This window comes from Stegodyphus dumicola, chromosome 11 (genome assembly GCF_044657685.1).
Source record: "Stegodyphus dumicola isolate Sdum_Otavi_A_Nest chromosome 11, ASM4465768v1".
NCBI lineage: Eukaryota > Metazoa > Arthropoda > Arachnida > Araneae > Eresidae > Stegodyphus > Stegodyphus dumicola.
Window position 1 is genome coordinate 55,251,057 of NC_140778.1, and position 22,350 is coordinate 55,273,406.

At 36.5% G+C, this 22,350-nt stretch overlaps 1 protein-coding gene across 3 annotated transcripts in view; it reads left to right on the top strand.

Annotated features, from left to right (window-relative positions):
- The first annotated feature begins 6,642 nt into the window (after positions 1–6,642).
- The window catches only part of LOC118193521 (phosphatidylinositol-3,5-bisphosphate 3-phosphatase MTMR14-like), a 79,257-nt gene continuing 63,549 nt past the window's right edge, over positions 6,643–22,350 (top strand). For all 3 annotated transcript variants that reach the window (XM_085826708.1, XM_085826710.1, XM_085826709.1), the window contains exons 1-4: positions 6,643–7,310; positions 8,739–8,798; positions 8,902–9,008; positions 15,017–15,128. In XM_085826708.1, the coding sequence (XP_085682834.1) occupies positions 6,714–7,310; positions 8,739–8,798; positions 8,902–9,008; positions 15,017–15,128 (876 nt within the window). In that variant the 5' untranslated portion in view covers positions 6,643–6,713. The remainder of the gene's footprint in view (positions 7,311–8,738; positions 8,799–8,901; positions 9,009–15,016; positions 15,129–22,350) is intronic.

Here is a 22,350-nt window from a genome sequence, read left to right on the forward strand (position 1 = left end):
GCAATCACCGAAATAAAGCTCTAGATTTCCCACGGGAAAACATACAGCCGAAACCACAACCAAATGAAAATCGCAGCAAATTAAAAACTCCCACCATGTTTCGAGCTCACCCCGATTATGGAACCCCGATTAACCAAGTTCCTTATAGAATCGTCATTTGAAATTTTGCAAGCAAAGCTTGTATATTATTATGCATCACGCTGACTTAAAGTTATAGTTTTACAAAATTAGTAATTTTTTCTTCAATAGTGTATGCATTTTTGGAAAATTTTGGTGTGTTGACTAACATATTTAGCCATACATTACAAGTGAACCAATATTTTCCAATTCTTCTTTTTCTCTGTATACTTGTGGTTAATATACATAAAATAAAGTTAAAAATATGTTCTTATCGTCATTATTTTTTTGTCAGTGATGGTTGACGTGTTTGTTGATTTTCGATGTAAAAATTTCAGTTTTTTTCATAAATTCAGTTTTTTGCAAAAAATAATGAATTTTTTATCATTTTTCTATTGATTGTATTTAACTTTGAGTGCAATCCAGTAAAAATCTCGTAAATTCAAATATATAACAATCATTCTGATAAAAGCCGTTCGAACGAGGTCAGTTACCTTGTAAAAACATTAGGTTAACTGGAAGCAGGCAAATTGAAAAATGAGCAACGCCTTCGACGAGAATCGAACCGCGGGCCTCTGGAATACGTGCACACCACTACACCACGAAGGCACGGTCAAAAGAAGAATACCTTATATACTCTCCCCTTTTAAAGGGCGATTGGGGTTTTTAGGGAACCCAATCGCCAATCATCATCCGCAACCCTTTTAGTTCGGGGGCCACTGCAGAGATATTAAATATTTTGGGGAGCAGGCAAGATGAAAAATGAGCAACGGCCATCGCCGGGAATCGAGGCACGGACTCTCGAATACACGCCCAGCGTGCAGACCACCACACTACGAAGGCATGTTAACACTGCGATATACTGTATTGTACTGGGTTTCTATTGCCGGAGCAGTGCTTTCCAGTTATGCAAAGAGTTCTATGCGGAGCTTGGTATTAAAAAGCTCCTTGTTGAGCTTCCTCGGAAGGGAAGAAATAAGAGGAAGAAAAAGCAATACGGCGCAATTTTCGCCTGGGCTCAGGAGCTGACGCCAGCTGTTTAAACAAGCAACACTGGTCCAAACAAGGATAAGTCCAATGTAGTTACAGCTAAAAGTCCGTGAGATGCTCGTAGACTACTGGCGCTTCACTGTGATTGGTCGAAATCTAGTCGGAATGCTTGCCAGAAGTGATGATGTGGGAAGGTGCACACGGAGAGTAAACACAGACGAGTAAAATTACTTATTGGCTTGCTTAATTAAGTGTTCAGCATAAGGTCGGATGAGCAAATCATCCGGGATGATTTCATAGTTCTGAATATGCGTGAAGTTAGCTCTACTGTTGGCATGTTAAGAACGCGGGAGAAATACCTTATATACTCCTCCCTTTAAAGGGCGACTGGGGTTTTAGGAAACCCAATTGCCAAATCCTGGGTGTGGAGAATCATCATCCAACACCCTTTTAGTTCGGGCGCCACTGTAGTGACATTAGATTATTTCAAAGCCGGAGAGATGAAAAATGAGCAACGCCTTCGCCGGGAATCGAACCACGGACTTCTGGAATACGCGTTCCGCGTGCAGACCACTACACCACGAAGGCACGCTAATAAGGCGGGAGAAATATCTTAGACTCTAACTATTCCTCCCTTTTTTTTTTTTTTTTTTTTTTTTTTTTTTGTTAATTCTATTAACCTCTTTTCGTTCGGTGTCGCATCTCATACGTTCGGTGTGTTTGTGCCCGTAAGGTCGTCGTGAGACGCTATGAGACGAAGTGAAAAATTCCATCTTTAAAACTGAATTCGTCGCTACTCATACGTCGCTTTGAATTCCGCTATTATTTTTGTATTTCTGAATACTGCTAAGAGGCAGCGCGACTAGTCCTAGTCCCTGCATAATTTTCTCAGTGAGATTTGCCGCCTTCAACATCTGTTATTGAATATCCGCGTGATATCTCTTAGAATTTCGACTAAAAAAACATTCGAGATATTTTTTTATAATTATAGCCAACTTTTTTTTTTGAGAAAGTAAGCAAAAGTTTTTTTTTTTTTTTTTTGATTAAATAAATGATTTTGCTTTTGTGATAAATGTGGTTTTTATACTCTGATGTCCAAAACAGGCTGTGAAGCTGTTTTAACGGTAAGGTTGGTAATACATTTTCCAAAGCATTTTCTACGTCATTTTAATAATTATTTTCACGTAGATATTTATATTAAACACATCAAAACAATATAGTTAATAAATATGACATCACATTGTATATTTTTAAATTCAAAACTTGAGTGCGTTGCAGGGAAAACCGGTGATCAATGGACGGGAAATCGCATACTTGACTACCCGTAGATTCATCAAAAACTGCTTACTGTCATAAATATTTTGCATTTTCGAATTTATGATAAAACATAAATTAATTTTCAGCACTAAGAAAAAATGCTTTGTTTGGGTCAGAAATTTGAAAAAGAAATCCGACCAAGAAGGGGTTAAAACGCGACCCCTGTCAATTCATTTTACGGCTTTTATGCTGTTAAGGTATTTCTTCCACCTTCTTGACGTGCCTCCGTGGTGTAGTGGTTCTGCACACTGGGCCGGTATTCCAGAGGTACGTGGTTCGACTCCCAGCTAAGGCGATTGCTCATTTTTCATCTTGCCTGCTTCCAAAAAATTTCTAATGTCTCTACAATGCTAACTTTAAGTTTACAGAAATCGGTATATCAGACTACCTTGTATCTGACTCTATGTGAGGTAATGTCTTTTTTTCGAGTAGGTAGGTAGGTAGGTAGGTGACGGAAGACGGGGACGCCTGGTGGCTACCAGAGATAAACAGGCATGTGTCCCTCGCCTTCCACTATCTAATGGCAACAACTCCCTGTGGCCTCAAGAGTCCACACCGGGAGCTTATTAAGGGTACAGGAGTTTACATGGCCAAACAGGGGCGACTTATTAACATTGCTTGACTAATTACATAATTACAGGTATGAGACTTGTGGGACGGATTTACAGGTGAGGGGCTCAGAGCTAGGTACTAAATGTATGAAAACACAAAAACATGAAAATGTACAGAAAACACACACGCAGAGGGATACACTTGATTAACACTGAAGACTTATGACAAATAAAACACTCTTTAAAAATAATAATACACGTATACCACATGTCAGGTACATATTTGGCCTCATTGATCACATATACTGTACATTGTGGGGTGTGCCTGCTCCATATCTCTGGTTAATGAGCGTGCTGTCAAAAGAGATCCATTTCTAGTACTCACGACATTAGCGTAAGTTGACTTTTCTTGCGTGATTATTCCTCTAACATATGACTTCTATTGGCCCACCAATGGCCGAGCGGTAAAAGCCGCTGAATACTGGTAGTTCGGTCCGGGGTTCGAATCCCGGCGAACGGGCTGGCTGCATGGGCGTTTTCGTGGTTTGCCCCATGTGTAACATGGACACAAGTCAGTTTTCCTTAAAAAGGCCTCCACGGGTCATCCCTGCCTTTCCGTGTAGTGCCTAAGGGCAGAGCAAGTAATAAGTAAATATATATATATATATATGCCTTCTATTCTCACTAATTACCTTCTAGGTTCACAATTTTTAAATTCATTTGTGTCAGTAGGTTGACAGGTTCATAAATTGAGATTTGATGTTTTTCACTTTTTTTTTTCAAGAATTTCACTTTCTGCTGGTAGTCTACCTAAATTTAGACACTCATGCGCTTCTACAGCACAGTTACTGTCGTTAAAGAACTCTTGCCAAAGAATGATTCTTTGCTCTTGCTCCTGTGGTGTACTAGCTGTATTGTCCTCTTCTGTTTGTGGAGCCGATAAGGTTTCTAATCGGGAACTGGTCTCGATCTCTCCATAGTTTCTATTTCTGCCATTTGTACCAATATAGCCGAAATATCGCGCAAGGCGCGACGTGTCCGGCTCATGAAGCAATGCCCAATGGGCACAAGACGTTAAATTTTCTTGACAATTAGGCCATTTGTATCTTGTGCATGTACTGCTTATAAAGGTGTAATGGGAATTTGAGACTTACACTAACGGAACTATTGCAGATTCTGTAAAAGGAACAACTGCGGAAGCTCCCACATCACCTCATTTTACTTGCACAGTTCTGTTTACATAAAATAACGGCGTATCACTGCTAAAAAATTTAAAAGTTACTATTGTGTTTACGTTTAAAAATAACATGTTAGTATATCAGGTTCAATGTTTCGTCTTACTTTCTTTGGGAACATGCAAGGACCTGACTCGGAACAGGGAGCTTACTAAAGCTATGTTCAATAACTGTGGGAAGTAGACAGGATACACAAGAAGGGTATACAAAACCCTTTATTTTTCACTCTTTACAATAATTTCCGTACTTCGGAATACAGAGACCAACTACTTGTGGTCTGAACATAAGAATATAAAAATATAACTAAACTCTAACTTAAATTTGGAATAATAAACGTGGAAGATTGGCCTTATATTAACAGGAAGGCGTATGTAGTACAGAGAACTGTTAACACTACAATACGTTTAAAATTATTAAGAGGATTAAACCTCTGGTCTGGAAGGCAACCAGCAACCGAGTAAAACTGCTAAGGTAAGCGGCCTGCTTCGACTAACGCCTTCCTCTCTCTCGCTTGGCAAAAAGCCACAACTTAAGGACTTGGCGTTCGCCAGACAAATTTGCATAAATAAGTTAAAGCTTTTAATTCTGGCCGGAAGTAGAAAATAAGAAGTGATAGTAAAGATTTAAAATAAAATAAACGTTAGTAAAACTTAAGATCCTTACAAGTACTCGCCAACTTTTGAGATTTGAAATTTTGAAACGAATTAAAAATTCGCCAAATTTTGAAGGCCAAAATAGTTTGGCGCCAACTTACCCCGCCTATAGAAGATCAGCCAGGAACTTTTAGAGTTATCATGGTTGCTGTGAACATAAATTATAGAAAAAAAAATATTTATAAAAAATCACATTTAAAGTTCTCAGATTAACATTACGCGACATACACAATACTCTTCCCATTGCCAAACAAAAATGAGAAAATTCGTATTAAAAATTTTTTGCCAGATTCTCCAGACTAATTGAAATGCTTAAAATTATTTAGATAACAAATAACATAAAAAAGGCGGAAACTGCGCTTTTTAATTTTTTCTTTAAACTTCCTCTTCCGCCGTGGCAAACAATAGCTTCCGATTTGTCGTCTTTCAGAAAAACTGGCATATCTCCTCTTCTGATAAACATATCAAGACAAGAAAAGTTTCTTCTGATAGTTAAAAGTGTTGTAGAGACATTAGGATATTTTTGGAAGCAGGCAAGATGAAAAATGAGCAAACGCCTTCGCCGGGAATCGAACCACGGACCTCTGGAATACCGGCTCAGCGTACAGACCACTACACCACGAAGGCACGCTAGGAAAGCGGGGGAAAATACCTTATATACTCCCCTTTTTAAAGGGCCACTGGGGTTTTTAGGGGACCCAGTCGCCAAATGCTGGGTGAAGAGAATCATCATCAAAACCCTTTTTTAGTTCGGGCGCCACTGTAGCGACATTAGGATATTTTTTGGAAGCAGGTAAGATGAAAAAGGAGCAAACGCCTTCGCCGGGAATCGAACCACGGACTTCTGGAATACCAGCCCAGCGTGCAGACCACTACATCACGAAGGAACGCTAGGAAAGCGGGAGAAATACCTTATAGTGTGGCCTTTAAAATGTGAAATAAAAAAAAAAGTTGAAAAAATCGGACTTTTGAACTAGGTCGGTTACTAAGCAAACAAAAAGCTAGAAAATCGCTAACAAGTTTACTCCAGAGTAAACTTTGAAATAGACTTTACTCTGAGTAAGTGCTAGTGCCTGCTAGCAAAACGCGTTGTCCTGAATGGAGGGTTTTTTTCGTCCTGATGCTATATGATCTCTCTATACTACAGGAAACACTCTAAACAAAAAACAGGAATTTGGATATAACTACACATGGTCAAAATTCATATAGATCTCCCTATTTTATCAAAAGTTGAAAGTAGGAATTGCTATAGAAAAAGTTGAAATGGAATGAAGATGCGACCTGCATGGATATCACAAAATTATATACTTGTCTTTATTTCTGGTTAGAAGAAAAACACTGCATCGTGGTAGGTCAGTAAAACAATGATTTGTCACATTAACAATTTACACGAAGGATCGCACATTCAGAAATCCAAGGAACAACATTGCTAGGTATAATTGTAACTAGAATTTTTATATAACAAAAATGTTTTGTCAAGAAATTGCAAAATGCCTTTTATGTACCAACTGCATTTCTATAAATTGTGAGTTCAGTGACATACAGTTTTATTTAAAACGTTTCTGACTTCTGAAACTATCCTTAGATTTTTCAACACAAGTACCAGACTACAGCACATTACATAGGTCCTCGCAAAATGGTAGCTGACGTTTCTAAATGGCATAATGTCTAAACTACTCACTAACATACAATGATCTGAAAAGAACTGCAAGGTTTTTTTGATTGGTTACTAGTGAATTACATGCAAAAACGAAAATGGATAAATGTCTTAAGATCTGTTTCCCCTTCTTCTGTGTGCTGAGCTCTGGAATAGGTGTTTTCGAGGCATCTCGGGTTTTCTTACTTTGACAATGGAAGACGCTAAACGAGTGTGTTTTACAAGTTCTGACGATGAAAGTTTCAGTTCTCTTAATGTAGAGGTTTCAAATACCTCCATCCGTGAAGTTTCACTTGCTGAATTGGATACTTCTGAAAAAATAGATACTGCAGATTTGGAATGTTCTTCTGCAGAAGTCGCAACAGATGAAACATCGAGTCGTTCGTTGGAAAATGTATCTAACGTTGATGGGGTACTTGCAGAAAGAGAAAACGTTGGTAAATTGTCTTCTGATGGCGAATTTTGTTCGGAAGAGAAACCCGCAGGAAATGAATCGTCAAGTTCTTCGCCTGAAGTTGTATCTGATGAAGAATCATTTTTAGAAAAAAATGTTAAATCGACATCTGTAGAAAGTACCGTAAGTGAAGCTTCAGATGTTTCGACTGAAATTCCATCTGACGTTGAAAGACCGACTTCAGGAAGCTCTAGTGTTGAATCGCCCGATCTCATTCATAAGAGTAGAGAAAGTTTTGAACATCTAGATTACGAAGCAGAGATAACAGAAGATTTAATTTCATCGTTGCTGAAGCGTTTCAAGGATAATCAATATGTTGCTTCTTCTCAACATGCGGTATGTTAATTTCATTTTTAAGTCTTCGTTTCAGTTTTTGGCATTTACTTTGAGTTTCAGTCGAGTCATATGTGCACTGTAAACCTGAAGGCTAAAAATTTTCGGTAATTTTCTACCTTTTTGCATTGTCTTTTAACCAGTTCTAAATTAGACTAAAAATGGTTTTATGTTCTTCTGTTCTTAAGCCTTAAAAATAAGCGTGTCGTATTACAAACGTTATTTAGTACTTGAGTTATTTTGCAATCGCATTAGACGTTGCCAAAGTTTCAGAAATCCTCAGGTTGTGGTAACCATACGCATAATTGTTCTTTAGGTGACCACATTCATTTTAAGTTACAATCTGAAAATTCACAATTATGTTTCGTTTCATAAAAAAATCGCCAAATTTTGCCAGGGTTGTTTCGCTTATACCAAAGTATCGGTTACTTAAAGTACGTATAACTTGCAAATTCTAATTACGAGTTTCGTAAAGTTGAGTAGCAAGCCTTATTTACTCTTCTGCATTGGAAGACCGTTCAAAATTAAAAATTCTATTTGTCCTTTTTATAACTTGCAACGTCCATGAAGCGTTAAATTCCTCTGCTACAACTTTCAGCAAAGCTGAATTAACCAGATTTTACATTAGAATACTGGAACTTAAAATGCGAATTTTAACATGAACTCTTTTGTTTCATTAGGTCGTTATTTATGAAAACCGAATTTTATTCAGTTTATGATCATTTAAAGTTTTAAGCGAAGAATGTGTAGTATTTTAAATTACTTCCACCGATTTAAAGTCAACATCTTACGCCCTTCTTTCTTCCGAGATATAATGTGTTTGAGTATTAAGTTGAACTCTTATCGAAAAACTTCACATTAATTTTAATGCTATAAACTGGTATTCTAGACTTAAAGCTCTCTTAAATTTTAATGTTTATTATAAGCTTTTTAATGGGATAAGTGAAACTGAAAATAGGTATTAATGAGATATTCTACCCTTTCAATAAACTTGATCTGTTAGTATACACAATATAGCTACGTGCAATACTGCCAGAAGTCCCTGCACTTATTATTGCATTGATGCTGGGCTTTCAAAAGCAAAAGCTTAAACGCGCCGCAAGTTTTGCTTTTAAAATTAATGAGTTTTCCTGAAACATCCTAACATATTGGAGTATGAAATTAGATATTTCAGCATTGGAAATGGAGTATTTCAAAGAATTTAATTCCAGTAATTGCGTTTTACACTTGTCTTTCCAATGCGAGAAAATTCTTTGAAAACTTCTTCTGTAACAATCCCTGTATATCGTACACAAAACCAAATGTAAGTAATTCTGGTTTAAAAAAATACGCTATTTAAAGTAAAATTATTTTCTAAACTAGTCTTCAATTCTTGATCTATGAACAAGTATAATACATGAAACTCTAATATCGTGTTCATTTTTCTTCCAGGAGGACTGGGATATAGTTTCGAACTGCATAGATCTCTTTCGGAAAAGCTACTTCTGCAGAGTAAATATTTTTCTTTATTTCAGTGTTCTTGAATCATTTAAAACTAAATCTGTCACGTTATCAAAGTTTGACAAAACGAAATTCATGTATGTCTTTATTTCAGTTGGTTTCTAACGTTGGAGGAACGTTATGTGATAACTACCCAAGTGTAATCATCGTACCAGTGAAGGAGAAAAACGCTAACGAGGAAGAATATCCTGTCAACCATACGTAAGTTGATCATATTTGATGCAATCCATTTACTAAATTTTTAATGGGCATTTTATTAAGATTCTGAAATACATTGGAAGAGAATGGTACTGTCTCCTGTTTGATGCTCAAGGCTCTAGTTAACTGCAGACGCGTCTTGCACTACCTGCGACGATAAATTGCTTGAACTTGTTCTGATTAGGTTCGGACTAGTGAGATTAATCGCAACACTTCTAGTGCGAAATACCATATTCTTTTGCACGTGTACAGTTAAATGTTTACTTGTTTAAATAACGATGTGTTAAAACACTCGCATGCTACTGAATTCAAAGCTATTGGCTGCATACATCAAACTTTAGAACTTCACACTCTTCCGGTACGACTTCTAGGAGTCTCGACCAGTAAATTTCGTTCAGGTTCTTGAGGCCTTTTGCGGTAAAAAATGGAAGAAATGTGTTAAGATACCACATTCGGAGGCGAAACGTCCAAACTGAGGATACGTCGGGCGTTTAAGGGGTGTTGGAAGCTACAAATCTCCCAAAAATGGTGGTCGTCACAGAAAAAACAATAGTAGGGGTTCGATTACATACAGTTTGCTCTGTGCTTACTTCTGAGCTTACTGCAATCCATCTGGCTTTGACTTACCTTTCAAAACAAAAGTACATAAAATTTATTATCTACAGATTCCATGAGTGCCTTAATGTCATTGAAAAATCACGCTCAATGTACTCATCCAGTTGCAATCAGAATCCTGAAGTTGAATCATTCTTTAAAAATTCGGGGATACCAGATTCTATATTCGTGAATCCCTGGACACGTTGCCATTAAGGGGAATGAATTGGCGGATATTGCAGCTAAAACTGCAACCACAATGTACAATCTTCAGATTCCACTAGCAGACATCAAAGGGTTTGTCAAAAGCAAAATCCTCAGCAAATGGCAGAAGCAATGGGATGAAAAAGTATATAACAAGCTGAGAAATGTAAAACCCATCATTGGATACTGGCCATGTATGGCTAATAGAAAGGAAGATGTCCTCTTGACCCGACTGAGAATTGGCCATTGTCACCTGACCCATGAGTATCTTCTGAAGGGAGAAGAGAATCCCAGCTGCCCAAACTGCAATGCAGATCTGACGGTCCATCATATCTTGGTGGAATGCCAGAGTTTTAATTATTTTCGCCAAAAACATTTTAATTGTTCAGAACTGGACTTAGGAAATTTAATTGGAAAAGCACATCATCGTAATTTGTTTGTTTTTAAAAGATATTGGCTTTTATAATAGACTTTAACCTGTTTTTTAAGATATCAGTTCTTATCATAGACTGTAATCTCTGTTCTTACCTAAGCTGGAAGTTTTTACAAATGACTAATTGCATTGTTACCATTTGTCTGGTGCAGATAACCTTGACAGGTTTTGTGCCAAATTACAATAATCCAATCCAATCCCAAAAATGGTGGTTTGGATTTTTGTATTCAAATTTTCTAAAATTTGAGCATTTCTGAAAATGCCATGCTTTTATCTCTATGAAAACTAAAACAGTAAAAAAATTACTTTCACAATTTATCATCGAAAGATTTTACCAATTGGGCTTTTTGCAAGGAAACATTTTCTCCGAATGTGATTTTTTATACTCGATGTACCTTTTCTCAAACTACTGCTCACGTGTATGCCGATTTTTTTAACTCGTAATTCTTTTCCGGTTGCTGTAATCTGTTGTCATAAACTAAGGAAAAAATTTCTGAAATTTTTTGTGAAAAGTGCTAAATTTTGTTATGTTTAATAGAATATTCTATAAGTTGCTGTAACACTCAAAACGTTTCAAAAGCTTCTTTCAGTGTAGTCATACGTTTACTTTAATCACAAATTTCAGACGTGTATCTAGCAAGATTTGAGAAAACGAACATCGAAAATGGCCACTTTAACATTGTCCGTATAGAGCATTCTGACTCCAAGTTTTTACTGAAATTGTAAAGTCCATATAGATGCAGAGTCGTAATTGCGACCAGCGGAAATGGAACCCGCGATTTAAGAATTTGTAGAATTTTTGCGGTGCTCTGTGCCGCTGGGCAGCCATTACTTCGCTTTAAAGCTGTCGGGGAAAGGAACTCTTTCATTACTTGACTACTTGAAGTTTTCTACGTAGTCTTTTTCTCGGCTATCTGGAAACCGGCACGTAGTTTTTCAACTGGGGAATTTCGCATTCTGAGTTTTTCAATCGGTAGAATCGTTTCAAGTAATTTCTGTACGTTTTCATTTAAAACCCAGCTTACTGCATCATTCAAAGCTCTAGCTTTTTCGCTGTAAACTGTCATCCTTTACTTCTACTGAATTTTCTTCTGATTTACTACAAACCTGGAATACTTTAAGCTGTTAAGACTAATCACATGTACCCATGGTGAGGTAGAACAGCGTCTTCCAAAGCTGCTATCATGTACTCGACTGCGTAAATGACAATGTTAATATGTTCCCAGTTAATACTGAACACATTTTGAGTTCAGTTATTTTTATTTTGTTTCCTTCTCTTAATATTAAGCTTAAAAAATATGAAAAATCCAGAAGTTCAAGTTTCGATTAACGCTTATGCGCATTTTGTATAATTATCGTAAAAATTTTTATTTTTTCGATGGCAGATACTTGTCTATAACGGCATTAGCCGCTCAAAAGGCCACAAGTGGTGGTTATTTTATTGTGGAAACACATAATAGGTGGTCATCGCTACCTCTGAAAAGACTGACAAATTTTACATCCATGCCCTCCCCGGGTTTCGAACCCGGGCCTTTCGGTATCGCAGTCAGGCTACCCTAACCACTATACTGTCAGGGCAGCAACTGCAGTTTGTACTCTTAAATTTCAACTGCGGATGAATCGCCAGCTTGGCGAAAATGAGAGTTAAGTATTCAGCCTTGCTGCTTTTTATCAATATTCCTTGTTCATCCATATACTTATAGCTGAATGAGTTTCTCTTGAAACTTTCCCTTTTAACAAAGATTGTTAATGTTGGCAAGTGTTTTAGGAAATCTGGATTTCAGATCCTTTCCCGCTGCCTAAAAATTTCAGAAACCTGCTCGCGGTAAGTTCTCACTTTGAGCAAGTAAACTTTCTGATTTTCTCGACCGTAGTAAGTTTCGTAAACCTAATCTTTGATTGTTTCGATAAATGAAGAAAATAAAATGACCCAATATAATTTTTTACTGATGTTACTTATTTAACGTAAACATGTTAAGAGATCAGAATATGTTTAAATGTAGTCAATACTCAACGCTAACTTATCTTTCTGCGAAACTCGTTTGGCGTGTATTGTGGTGCAAAGGAAAATGTCTTTCATTTATTTTCTAATTGATTGCAGGAGCGTTTTCTGGGGTTTTTTTGTGTAACCCGTATACCAATGACTTTTACTTAGAAAGTCCTCCATGAAGGCATCCCTCTCCATAAGCAGATAGCCCTCGAAGCTTTGCCAAATCACTATCGGCTGGCAATTCCTTTCTTTCCAGAACTTCTCACGAAATATTTTTCCATAGATCTTGTGCGTACAACCTGTTTAGAAAATCTTCACTACCTAAACATGCATTAATCTTTTCGAAAGAAGTTTCTTACTTAGGCTCTCTTGAACTCGCTTTCTATGTCAAAATACTAAGTTATTCGTGTAATTTTAAATTGAATAACTTCCAATCTATCCAAAAAGTTCTTAACATAACCAAGCGTAAATCGCCAATTTCAGACACCTTTCTTGTGAAATTTAATTTCTTATGGGAATCTGGATTGTCCACTATTTACAAAAATATATAACAGTTATTTCCAAATACTGTAAATGTTAATTTGTTATCCTGGAATTTGTTCTTAACCTGAAATTATCTTTAAACTTTGCAAGTGATATGTGAAACTTAAGAGTTGAGTTTTCGCCACACTTTGGCTTATTTTACTCTTTTCATTGCATTTAAATTGAATTTACCGCGATACTAAAAATTTCCATCGTTCAATAAGGTGTACCAATATTCTAAATTCATCGTAGCCAGCTATGTTCTCAGTTTCCAAGAGGTTATTTAACTTGTGAAACTTTTTGCACATGTACCTACATTATTTACTACGCGAATTGCTTAACCTTGTACGTTTGAACATAATTCTAGGCTAACCTTGAAAATACAGGATTAGTTTCATATTCACGCAATAAATGCTAGCTAAGGAAAAGCTCAACTGAATTCCGAATAGGCTTATTTCCGAAAGTATTCAAAGTCATTTAAGTTGTGTATACATAAACGTCTCAAAGTCTTGTTCCATAAATTGCTGTCCGCATAGATTTTTGAAAGTAGTGTTTATTTTTGTGTTTAGGGTTCCCGAGCGGTATAATCGTTGAGCACCGGTAGTTCGGTCCGAGGTAGTTTTCGCGAACGGGAGCGCAGTTTTCGTGATTTTCCCAATGTGTAACACGTATACTAGCCAGTTTCCTTAGGAAAATCCTCCAGTACGGCATCCCTCTCTTTAGGCAGATAGCCCTCGAGGATTTGTCGTAATCACATAAACCAGACTCGTGTGGGTTTCACGTGTTTCCATTACTCTCATCAAATCTAAACGCAAGTGTCCCATATATTAGATAAGCTTTAATTTTATTTCTTCAAAAGGCATTTTACTTCTGTTAACCTAAGCGAAAACTAATAACTTGAGCGAATAAAATGAAATTCTCTATATTCCTTTTTATTCCGTAAAAGTAGAATTTATTTCCTTCAGTGGCTATGTGAATGATTTCCATTGATTCAGTAAAATGAGCTGTATTAAGGCAAATAAAATACTTAGTTTAATTTCATAGAAAATGTACACTGTTTATAGTAACCGAAAAGTACTGTACAAACTGTTCAAATAACGTCAAAAACAATCTGTAAGCACAAGCAGTTGCTTGTAAAATGTGTATAAATGGGCAAGTGTTCATTAACTTAATATAACAAAATTCGCGTAGCAATTGACCTTAAAGTGGTTGGGTATTAGCCGAATATATTTAGATTGAAAGTATAACGAGCGAATTTTTACTGTTAAATTTATATAATCTTGCCCGCGTTTCACTTCCTGAAAATCTCGTACGGAGTTCTTGGGCACACAACGGCCGAGCGGTAAAGTCACTGAACACTGATATTTACGACCCGACTGCATGGGATTAAGATTCCTGGCTGCATAGGAGTTCTCGTGGTGTTCGCGGTGTGTAACGTGTGTATTGGCTAGTGTCCCTGAAAGTGCTCCACGAAGGCATCACTTGCCTTAAGCTGATGGCCATAGTGACCTTTACCATAATCTAAATAAAACAAACCTAACCTCATGAAAATTTTTTCAAAAGCTCTGTTGCATAATAACTTTACTGCATCCTGTGAAAAATGTTGGAATAGTTAGGCGTTGTACTTTATTTTAAAAGGGGTTGAACGCAGCATGTACTTGCCCCAACATGTGTCTTTCGTAAAATAAGTTTATCCCGGAATTTCACTTGCGTAATTTGGTAAAGAAATTTAATCGATTTACGAATAAGTTGTGAACAGACTATTGGCTTGTTTATTCGAAATTATTTTATGCTCGAATATGGCCCACCAGCCCGAGCGATAGACTCGCTGAACACTGGTAGTTCGGTCAGAGGTTCGAATCCCTCGTACAGGCTGGCTGCATGGGCTTTTTCGTGGTTATCCTTATGCGTGAGCATTACAAGCGAGTTTGACTTCGAAAGTCGCCCATGAAGACTTCCCTCCTCTTCCTAGACAAGTAGCCCTCGAGTGCGTTGCAGTTATCGAGCTAAATCATCTTGCTCGGATATGTTAAAAACATTCCACGAAGGCAGCTAGTTCTCGTGTGCTTTGCCGCAATCTAATCACGCTAATTCATTCCAATTTGTGTGCTTAAGTTTGCTTCCTGCACTTGTATCATGATGCGCATTTTATTTGCAGAATTTAAACATCTGGTTATTTCAAATGAGCACTAACTGCCATTCGGATATTGAGTTCTAGTGTGTATTCGACTTATAATTTCAACTGATTAATTTGTCTTTCTATTCCAGATCCCCCGCTTCGAGGTTCGACGATAATGAATATTTCGAGTGGCTTGGCAAATGCCGGTACAGTCGAGTAAGGAGGCGATTTCCTGTTCCGGTCATCTTGATCGACGGAAAAGTAAGTACTACCTAGAAATTTGAATCGTGTCGGTACATTCCACTTTATCAACTTTAAAGGAAACTTAATTCATTGCAAGTACTCCATCTTGCGATGAATTAAATCTTGGCAACACAGCGGGACTTTTCACCCATCTACAAAGTTTAAATTCCGCTGGAGAACACCGGAACTCGAATCTCGTACTTCTCAGTTTTTGAGAAATCATAACTTCAGCCGGAACGCATCGGCTCCCTAAATGAAAAGGCTACGGCGTTTTTCTGTAAGTGAACCCTAATTTCGAGGGACAAATTTTATTTTAATCCGTTAATTGCTAAATTTTTTCTATCAATTTACATTAATTTCTGCGTGTTTATAATGACAGACTGCAAATTGGAATGTAAATGGAACACAGCCGGAATATGCCATGAGCCCCGAATGTGGATAGACAATCATGTAGCCTTCACCTGAAAATAAAATTCACATCCACAATAGTTGGTAAATATATTCCAAACCCATTTGAAAACACGGCCATACACAGAAGTCTGAAATTATGTACATATAATTAGTTTTCTATAAATGTTAAAATCTTAACTCGTAAATTTCACTTCCTGTAAATAATGCGGTGTCCGCCGATAACATCGCGACGAAAACGTCGCGGAGAAAACAACGCAAGTCAAAAACGTCGTGCTACAAAACATCGTTGGAGAACATCGCAAAGAGAAAACATCGCAGTTCTAAAACATCGTGGTACAAAAACATCGACGTCGAAAATAAAGCGATTCGAAAACTTCGCAGTTTAAAAACATAGTCGTCGAAAATATCGTGGTAAAAATTAAAGGGTCTACAAATCATCGCAGGACGATAACAATTCCAATAACGTCTATGTTCAGGCTTTAATAATTGTAAATGGATATTTCCACAATGATTTGTGAGCGCAAGATGAAAAGGATAATTTTTACTTTCATATTCTTTATTAACTAATAAACGTTTCCTGAGAAAATAAAAAAGAAACTTAGGCATAGAAAATTAATGCAACTTAAGAACTTAATATAATTTTAAACCGACATAGTTAACTAGCAAAGGCCATTAATAAATCCTTTTTTATAAAGTTTTTACTGGTAATTTTTCATGAAAAGTATAATCTATAAGTTGCATTTAATTTTCTATGCTTAAGTTTCCTTCTTACTTTTTCAGCAAAAATTTATTACTTAATAAAAAAATGTGAAAATAAAAATTATCCTTCTTTACACCTTGCGCTCACAAATCATTATGGGAATATCCACTTATAATTATTAAAACCTGAAAAAAGCATGTCTGCGATGTTATCGTCATGCCATGATTTGTAAATACTTTATTTTTTACCACGCTATTTTCGACGAATATGTTTTTAAACTGCGAAGTTTTTGAGCCGCTTTATTTTCGACGACAGTGTTTTGTATACGATATTTTAGAACTGCGATGTTTTCTCCAACGATGTTTTGTAGCACGACGTTTTTGCCTTGCGTTGTTTTCTCCGCGACGTTTTCGTCCGCGATGTTTTTGCCTCGATGTTTTCGGCTGTAACCAAATAATGCTCTCCAGCTCACTCATTTAACTACTGCTCAACTTGCGCAAAAGCTTCAGAAAGGTTTAAGCAGCAATCTCTACTTTTTACGATCTAAATTTCCGCTACTAAGACAAATCCCCATATAAGTGGAATAATAAATACGCCTTAAAAATCTGTTGCAACTTCTGAATGGTAAGCTTGTTCTTCTCTCGGGCACAAACCTTCCTCAGAGGTTGGGGCTTTTAAGCAAAGAAAAGCCCTCGCTCACATGTGAAACTTATTCTCCAGAAAGGGCGAAGGATTTAACTGAATAAATTTTTCATTCTTAAAAAAAAATTGAGTTATATGCTGATCGTGCGTGTGCCACGTTAATGAATTTCTACTGGAGATCTGTAGACGTCTTGAGCGATGTAACCAAACGCGGGGTCCTACTGTCACTTGTACACAAGGGTCTTGCGTTTGTTATGTTATCAAATTTTATTCGGGTTGATTTTCTATTTGACGGCTAGAATTGTATCGACGGGGCATCGCGATCAGAAAGTCTTGTTCTTTCCTCTTTATTTCGGAAGCTACATTTTCGCGTAAAAATGACCTTCCGTAGCTTGAAGCTGCTTCTAGAATTTGATATCCTTCGTGACGCTTTAATCGTTTTATCTTTCTGTTTCAAAATTGTATTTCTCATCCCTGTAAAATAGCCCATTATGCGTGTAACCAGGGCTTCGTCTGATGGAGATCAGCTGAACTACTTTTTACCTTCTGTGTGGAATCTTAATTCCAGCTAGAGCACGAAGTAAGACGAGGTCTGAAAATTTTATCTAATTTTATTTGTCTCCTTACTTTCCTTTTTATTTTGGTTTAATTACTGATTTTAATTTTTAATCATTTTATTTATTATCTTGATTCTTCCCTGACAGTCTAGTAGGGCCCCGGCACTTCTAACTTAAAAATTAAGCCCTGCCTCTCTAAGAGCCAAAGTGTGAAAGATGTTTTGAAGACTTTCTACGATTACGTTTTCACAAGAATTGTCAAAAACGTAGTGTTAAACTAACGTGAAGCAAGCGTTGGTAGCTTGGGTAAGAAATATGCCTACACAGGCTCTTCGCACATTTTTCAAACGATTTTCATTGTAATTACAGAAACATTTTGCCGAAAAATTTTAAGTTTTAAATATTCTGTTTGATAACCCGTATTCTGCACTATATTTATACACATTAATTTCCAAGACTGTAAAGCCTTTTGTAGTTTCGGATGAGGTATTTTATCCCATTTCACTAGAACAGTTTTTCAAAACCTCGGGAGATGGATAGGTTGTATCTTTTTGGACTCTAATTATCTTTTGGAAAGGTGATAGATCAGGATGTTTAGTAAGGATATGAGTAAACTATGCCCTTGATGCCCGTTTAGTGTTCCCTTTTTCTAGGAAATGGTGGATTTTGCTGTGTTGCTGCTTCTTTTGTCTTGATGCACATCTATTGATTAATAATTGTGTGTAAAGTTATTTCCATGTGAAATTTTGTAATAAAAGGTTTTTGATAGCATGTGGAGTTGATCTTAACATTTTTCTCCACTCGTGAGTTTTGATTAGCCGTTGAATGAAAAAGTAGCAGCAATCGTAAATGCCTTTAAAAAAACTTTCTTTAGATTTTTTGGAACCATATTTTAAGTTTCTCCTTTCTGCGATAATAAATGGGTCTCTTATGCTAGTCTTAAGTGCACCCAAGATTCATGTATTATGACACTTTTCTATTTTTGACTTTATAAATGTTTCTCACGGCGCATTCAGTTTTTCGCTCTTTTAAAAGTCAAATCAGCATTAATCACTTTGTGTACAGTTGATGCTGAGCATTTTATTGATTTTGCAACTGTCTTTTACTTGGTGGATTATTTTTTTACATTAAAGCTTACTTTTACAACATTCGAAACGCTCAGTTTTCCCTTGGATACGTGTTTTTCCTCTGTTGACAATTATTACCTAGCATTGTTGCTTTCGCAACTTTTTTAATATAAGTAAGAATAATTTTCCTCGGAAAGAACGTAAACATAGCCTTCCATCCATTGCTTCTTGAAAAGCGACATTTTACATGAAAACAACTGAAGTAGCAGGCGATAATGTTTACTCAAAAATGCAGCTGCTGTTAAAAAAATTTCAAACCGTTAGAATTTTCCCAGCAAAGCAAAATGGTCTAAAAAAGGCACGAGTAGGCTTCGTATATTAACAATTCCATGTCCTCTAAAACTGAGGTATGATAAATAAAGTTCTTCCATCATTTTTTATGGAATACCCCTTCATGCAATATTACATTGCTCGGCAATACAATCTGCAGATTTTCTCCTTCCAAAGTTCATCGCTGATTTCGTAAAGTCTGAAAGCAATTGTCTTCTGCATCACTTATCCAAACTTTTTCTATCCAAATTAACCTTTCTGCACATGTTCGATTAAATACTCTCGACATTGGAGTAAATCACAAACTAATGAAATCATCTACAGGTGACGGAGAACGGGGACGGCTGTTGTTTAACATAGGTAAACAAGCGTGTGTCCCACGCCCTCCCCTATCTAGGAATAACAACTCTCTGGGGCCCCGTGAGGCTGCCTCCGGAATTTATAATACAGATCTAAAGATCAATACATGGCCAAACAGGGGCTGAGGATTATTGTTTGACAATGGTTGCGTGACAATAACTTTGTGGGTGTGCATGGCTGTTGGAATAACAGATACATAAAAATATACAAAACAAATACAAGAATAGATACATACACAGGCAAAAACAAATACTAACAGATACGAACATAAGGATGCATTGATATTAAGATAAATATGAAGAGACACATATGTAAGATAAAAGAGTAAAAACAAGAGTAATAAATACTTATAGAGTCATATGTGTATTGCTGGTATCCTTGGGGTTGCAAATGTGCTGTGAGCACTTAAACATAGAGATGAAGCTATTGGTACCGGATGTCGAGTTATGGTGCCAGGAGTTAGAGTTCGCTGAAAGTACAGTCTGCACTATAGTTCAAACTTGCAAGAGTTCAGGCTACACTAAAGTTTAGTGTACACTGTGGTAAAATCATCTACAAGCAGATATTTTTTCAACATAGAAACAAATATAGGAAATACATCCCTCTATATACAAACGGATCAAAATCCCAGGATCATGTTGGCGCTGCTTTCGTCACGGAAAAAACAATGGTAGGGGTTCGATTACATACAGTTTGCTCTGTGCTTACTTCTGAGCTTACTGCAATCCATCTGGCTTTGACTTACCTTTCAAAACAAAAGTACATAAAATTTATTATCTACAGATTCCATGAGTGCCTTAACGTCATTGAAAAATCACGCTCAATGTACTCATCCAGTTGCAATCAGAATCCTGAAGTTGAATCATTCTTTAAAAATTCGGGGATCCCTGGACACGTTGCCATTAAGGGGAATGAATTGGCGGATATTGCAGCTAAAACTGCAACCACAATGTACAAGCTTCAGATTCCACTAGCAGACATCAAAGTGTTTGTCAAAAGCAAAATCCTAAGCAAATGGCAGAAGCAATGGGATGACAAAGTATATAACAAGCTGAGAAATGTAAAACCCATCATTGGATACTGGCCATGTATGGCTAATAGAAAGGAAGATGTCCTTGACTCGACTGAGAATTGGCCATTGTCGCCTGACCCATGAGTATATTCTGAAGGGAAGAGAATCCCAGCTGCCCAAACTGCAATGCAGATCTGACAGTCCATCATATCTTGGTGGAATGCCAGAGTTTTAATTATTTTCGCCAAAAACAATTTTAATTGTTCAGAAATGGATTTAGGAAGTTTAATTTGAAAAGCACATCATCGTAATTTGTTTGTTTTTAAAAGATATTGGCTTTTATAATAGACTTTAACCTGTTTTTTAAGATATCAGTTCTTATCATAGACTGTAATCTCTGTTCTTACCTAAGCTGGAAGTTTTTACAAATGACTAATTGCATTGTTACCATTTGTCTGGCGCAGATAACCTTGACAGGTTTTGTACCAAATTACAATAATCCAATCCAATCGATTAAATACTCAATGGAAATGTTTATACTTAACTTTTCTGATTTAAATTTTAAGTAACACTTTACTTTTCGTTTATTACCAGTTGAATCAAACGTTTATGCTATTAGCTTTTCAGTCGTGTCAGTAAGCTAATTTTACCACTTGTAGTTCAGGATGGTTAAGTTTAAAACTTGGTTTAGGCTTTATTAGTTTAAACTGCTTTAAAACTTGGTTCAGAAGAGATACAACTATTTAGATATTGACTGTATTAAATTCATTCTAATTTTCTTGTTGAGTTGAAATTGAAGTGCCCTGCTTAGATTAACCATCTCTGTTAAAATAATTGAGCATGTTGAATTTCTCGTATGAATCTAGCCCAAAACATAAACTTACAGGAAACACTTCTTGCATGAAGTTAAATATTTTACATGAATCTCAATTTTTACTTAAGACTCCGGTAATTACCTGAAAGCTGGACAGAAATCAAATGTATTAAACGATTATAATTTTCAATAAATGTTTCAAGGTCGAATATATAGTACAGAGAATTCTTTCCCTAGGGCTTAAAATCTGTAAAACTCCGTAAACTTTACCGGTAAAGTGCGGAAGTCAACGTGCACATGTACGTAATGTACTCATCCAGCCGTAATGTACGCATTAACGGCTTCCGTGTCGTTAAAGTTCACAAGTTTGTATCTAGAATTTCCTTTCTCTCCCTCCACTTTGCATATTACCTACTTGGCTCTCGCTGATCCGCACGTTACCTACTAGGCGCTCGTTAAACTGAAAATAAGATCTTTGGTGGAACAGCAGCAACATTTCTGAACGCTTAATTAACATAATATTGTTTAATTCTTTTGCCATACCTAAGAAGTGAAGTTAATACAATTGGTCAAAAATATTAGTTGATGCAATCTATCATCGAACTAGGACGCAAAGAATAAAGCGGTTTAAAATATTACCATTAAGGAAATGAATTTTATAAACATGAGCAAATTGCTAGCTTACTAGTGCTAACTAAAGACTAGTGACACTTCCAATTTCTTAGCAATTGGATTTTGCAACCAGCACTAGTATTTGTGGTACATTTAGATTTGCAGTAACATTTCTGAAACCCTTCCCAATCAAGAATTTAGAAATGTAATTGGTGCTTGTTTTAAACAAAATGGAAAGTTTGCTGTCCCAGCAATGATCTTATTTTCACTTTACTAACTGCGTAGTAGGTAATGTGCAGATTGTCTAGGTAATTTGCGTTTTACGAAATGAAACAACTTTCGCATTTTAAAGGATAACCCTAAACTCCAGGCTAACCGATTTCTGCACTTTAGCGTTAACATCAATATTTGTACGACCTCTGTTTTACCACAGATTGTCATACAACCAACACCCAAGTTTAGACATGTCTGAAGATTTCTCCCTAGAATTACAAAAATTTCAAATAGTCTGTTTTATTTCGTTGTCCACTTTCAAGTTAAGATTCCAAATGTGCGACGACATTTATACCCATACCTTTTATTACACGTAACATTACTGCAATATAGGAGTTTTGTATAGTTACTGGTTGCCTTATATTCTAATTGTTAATAACTGCATTGTTTTAACTCGATGAATGATAATTCAGTTGTCTTCGAACTGAACCCAATTTTCTTTCAAGTTTTCATTTGGATATC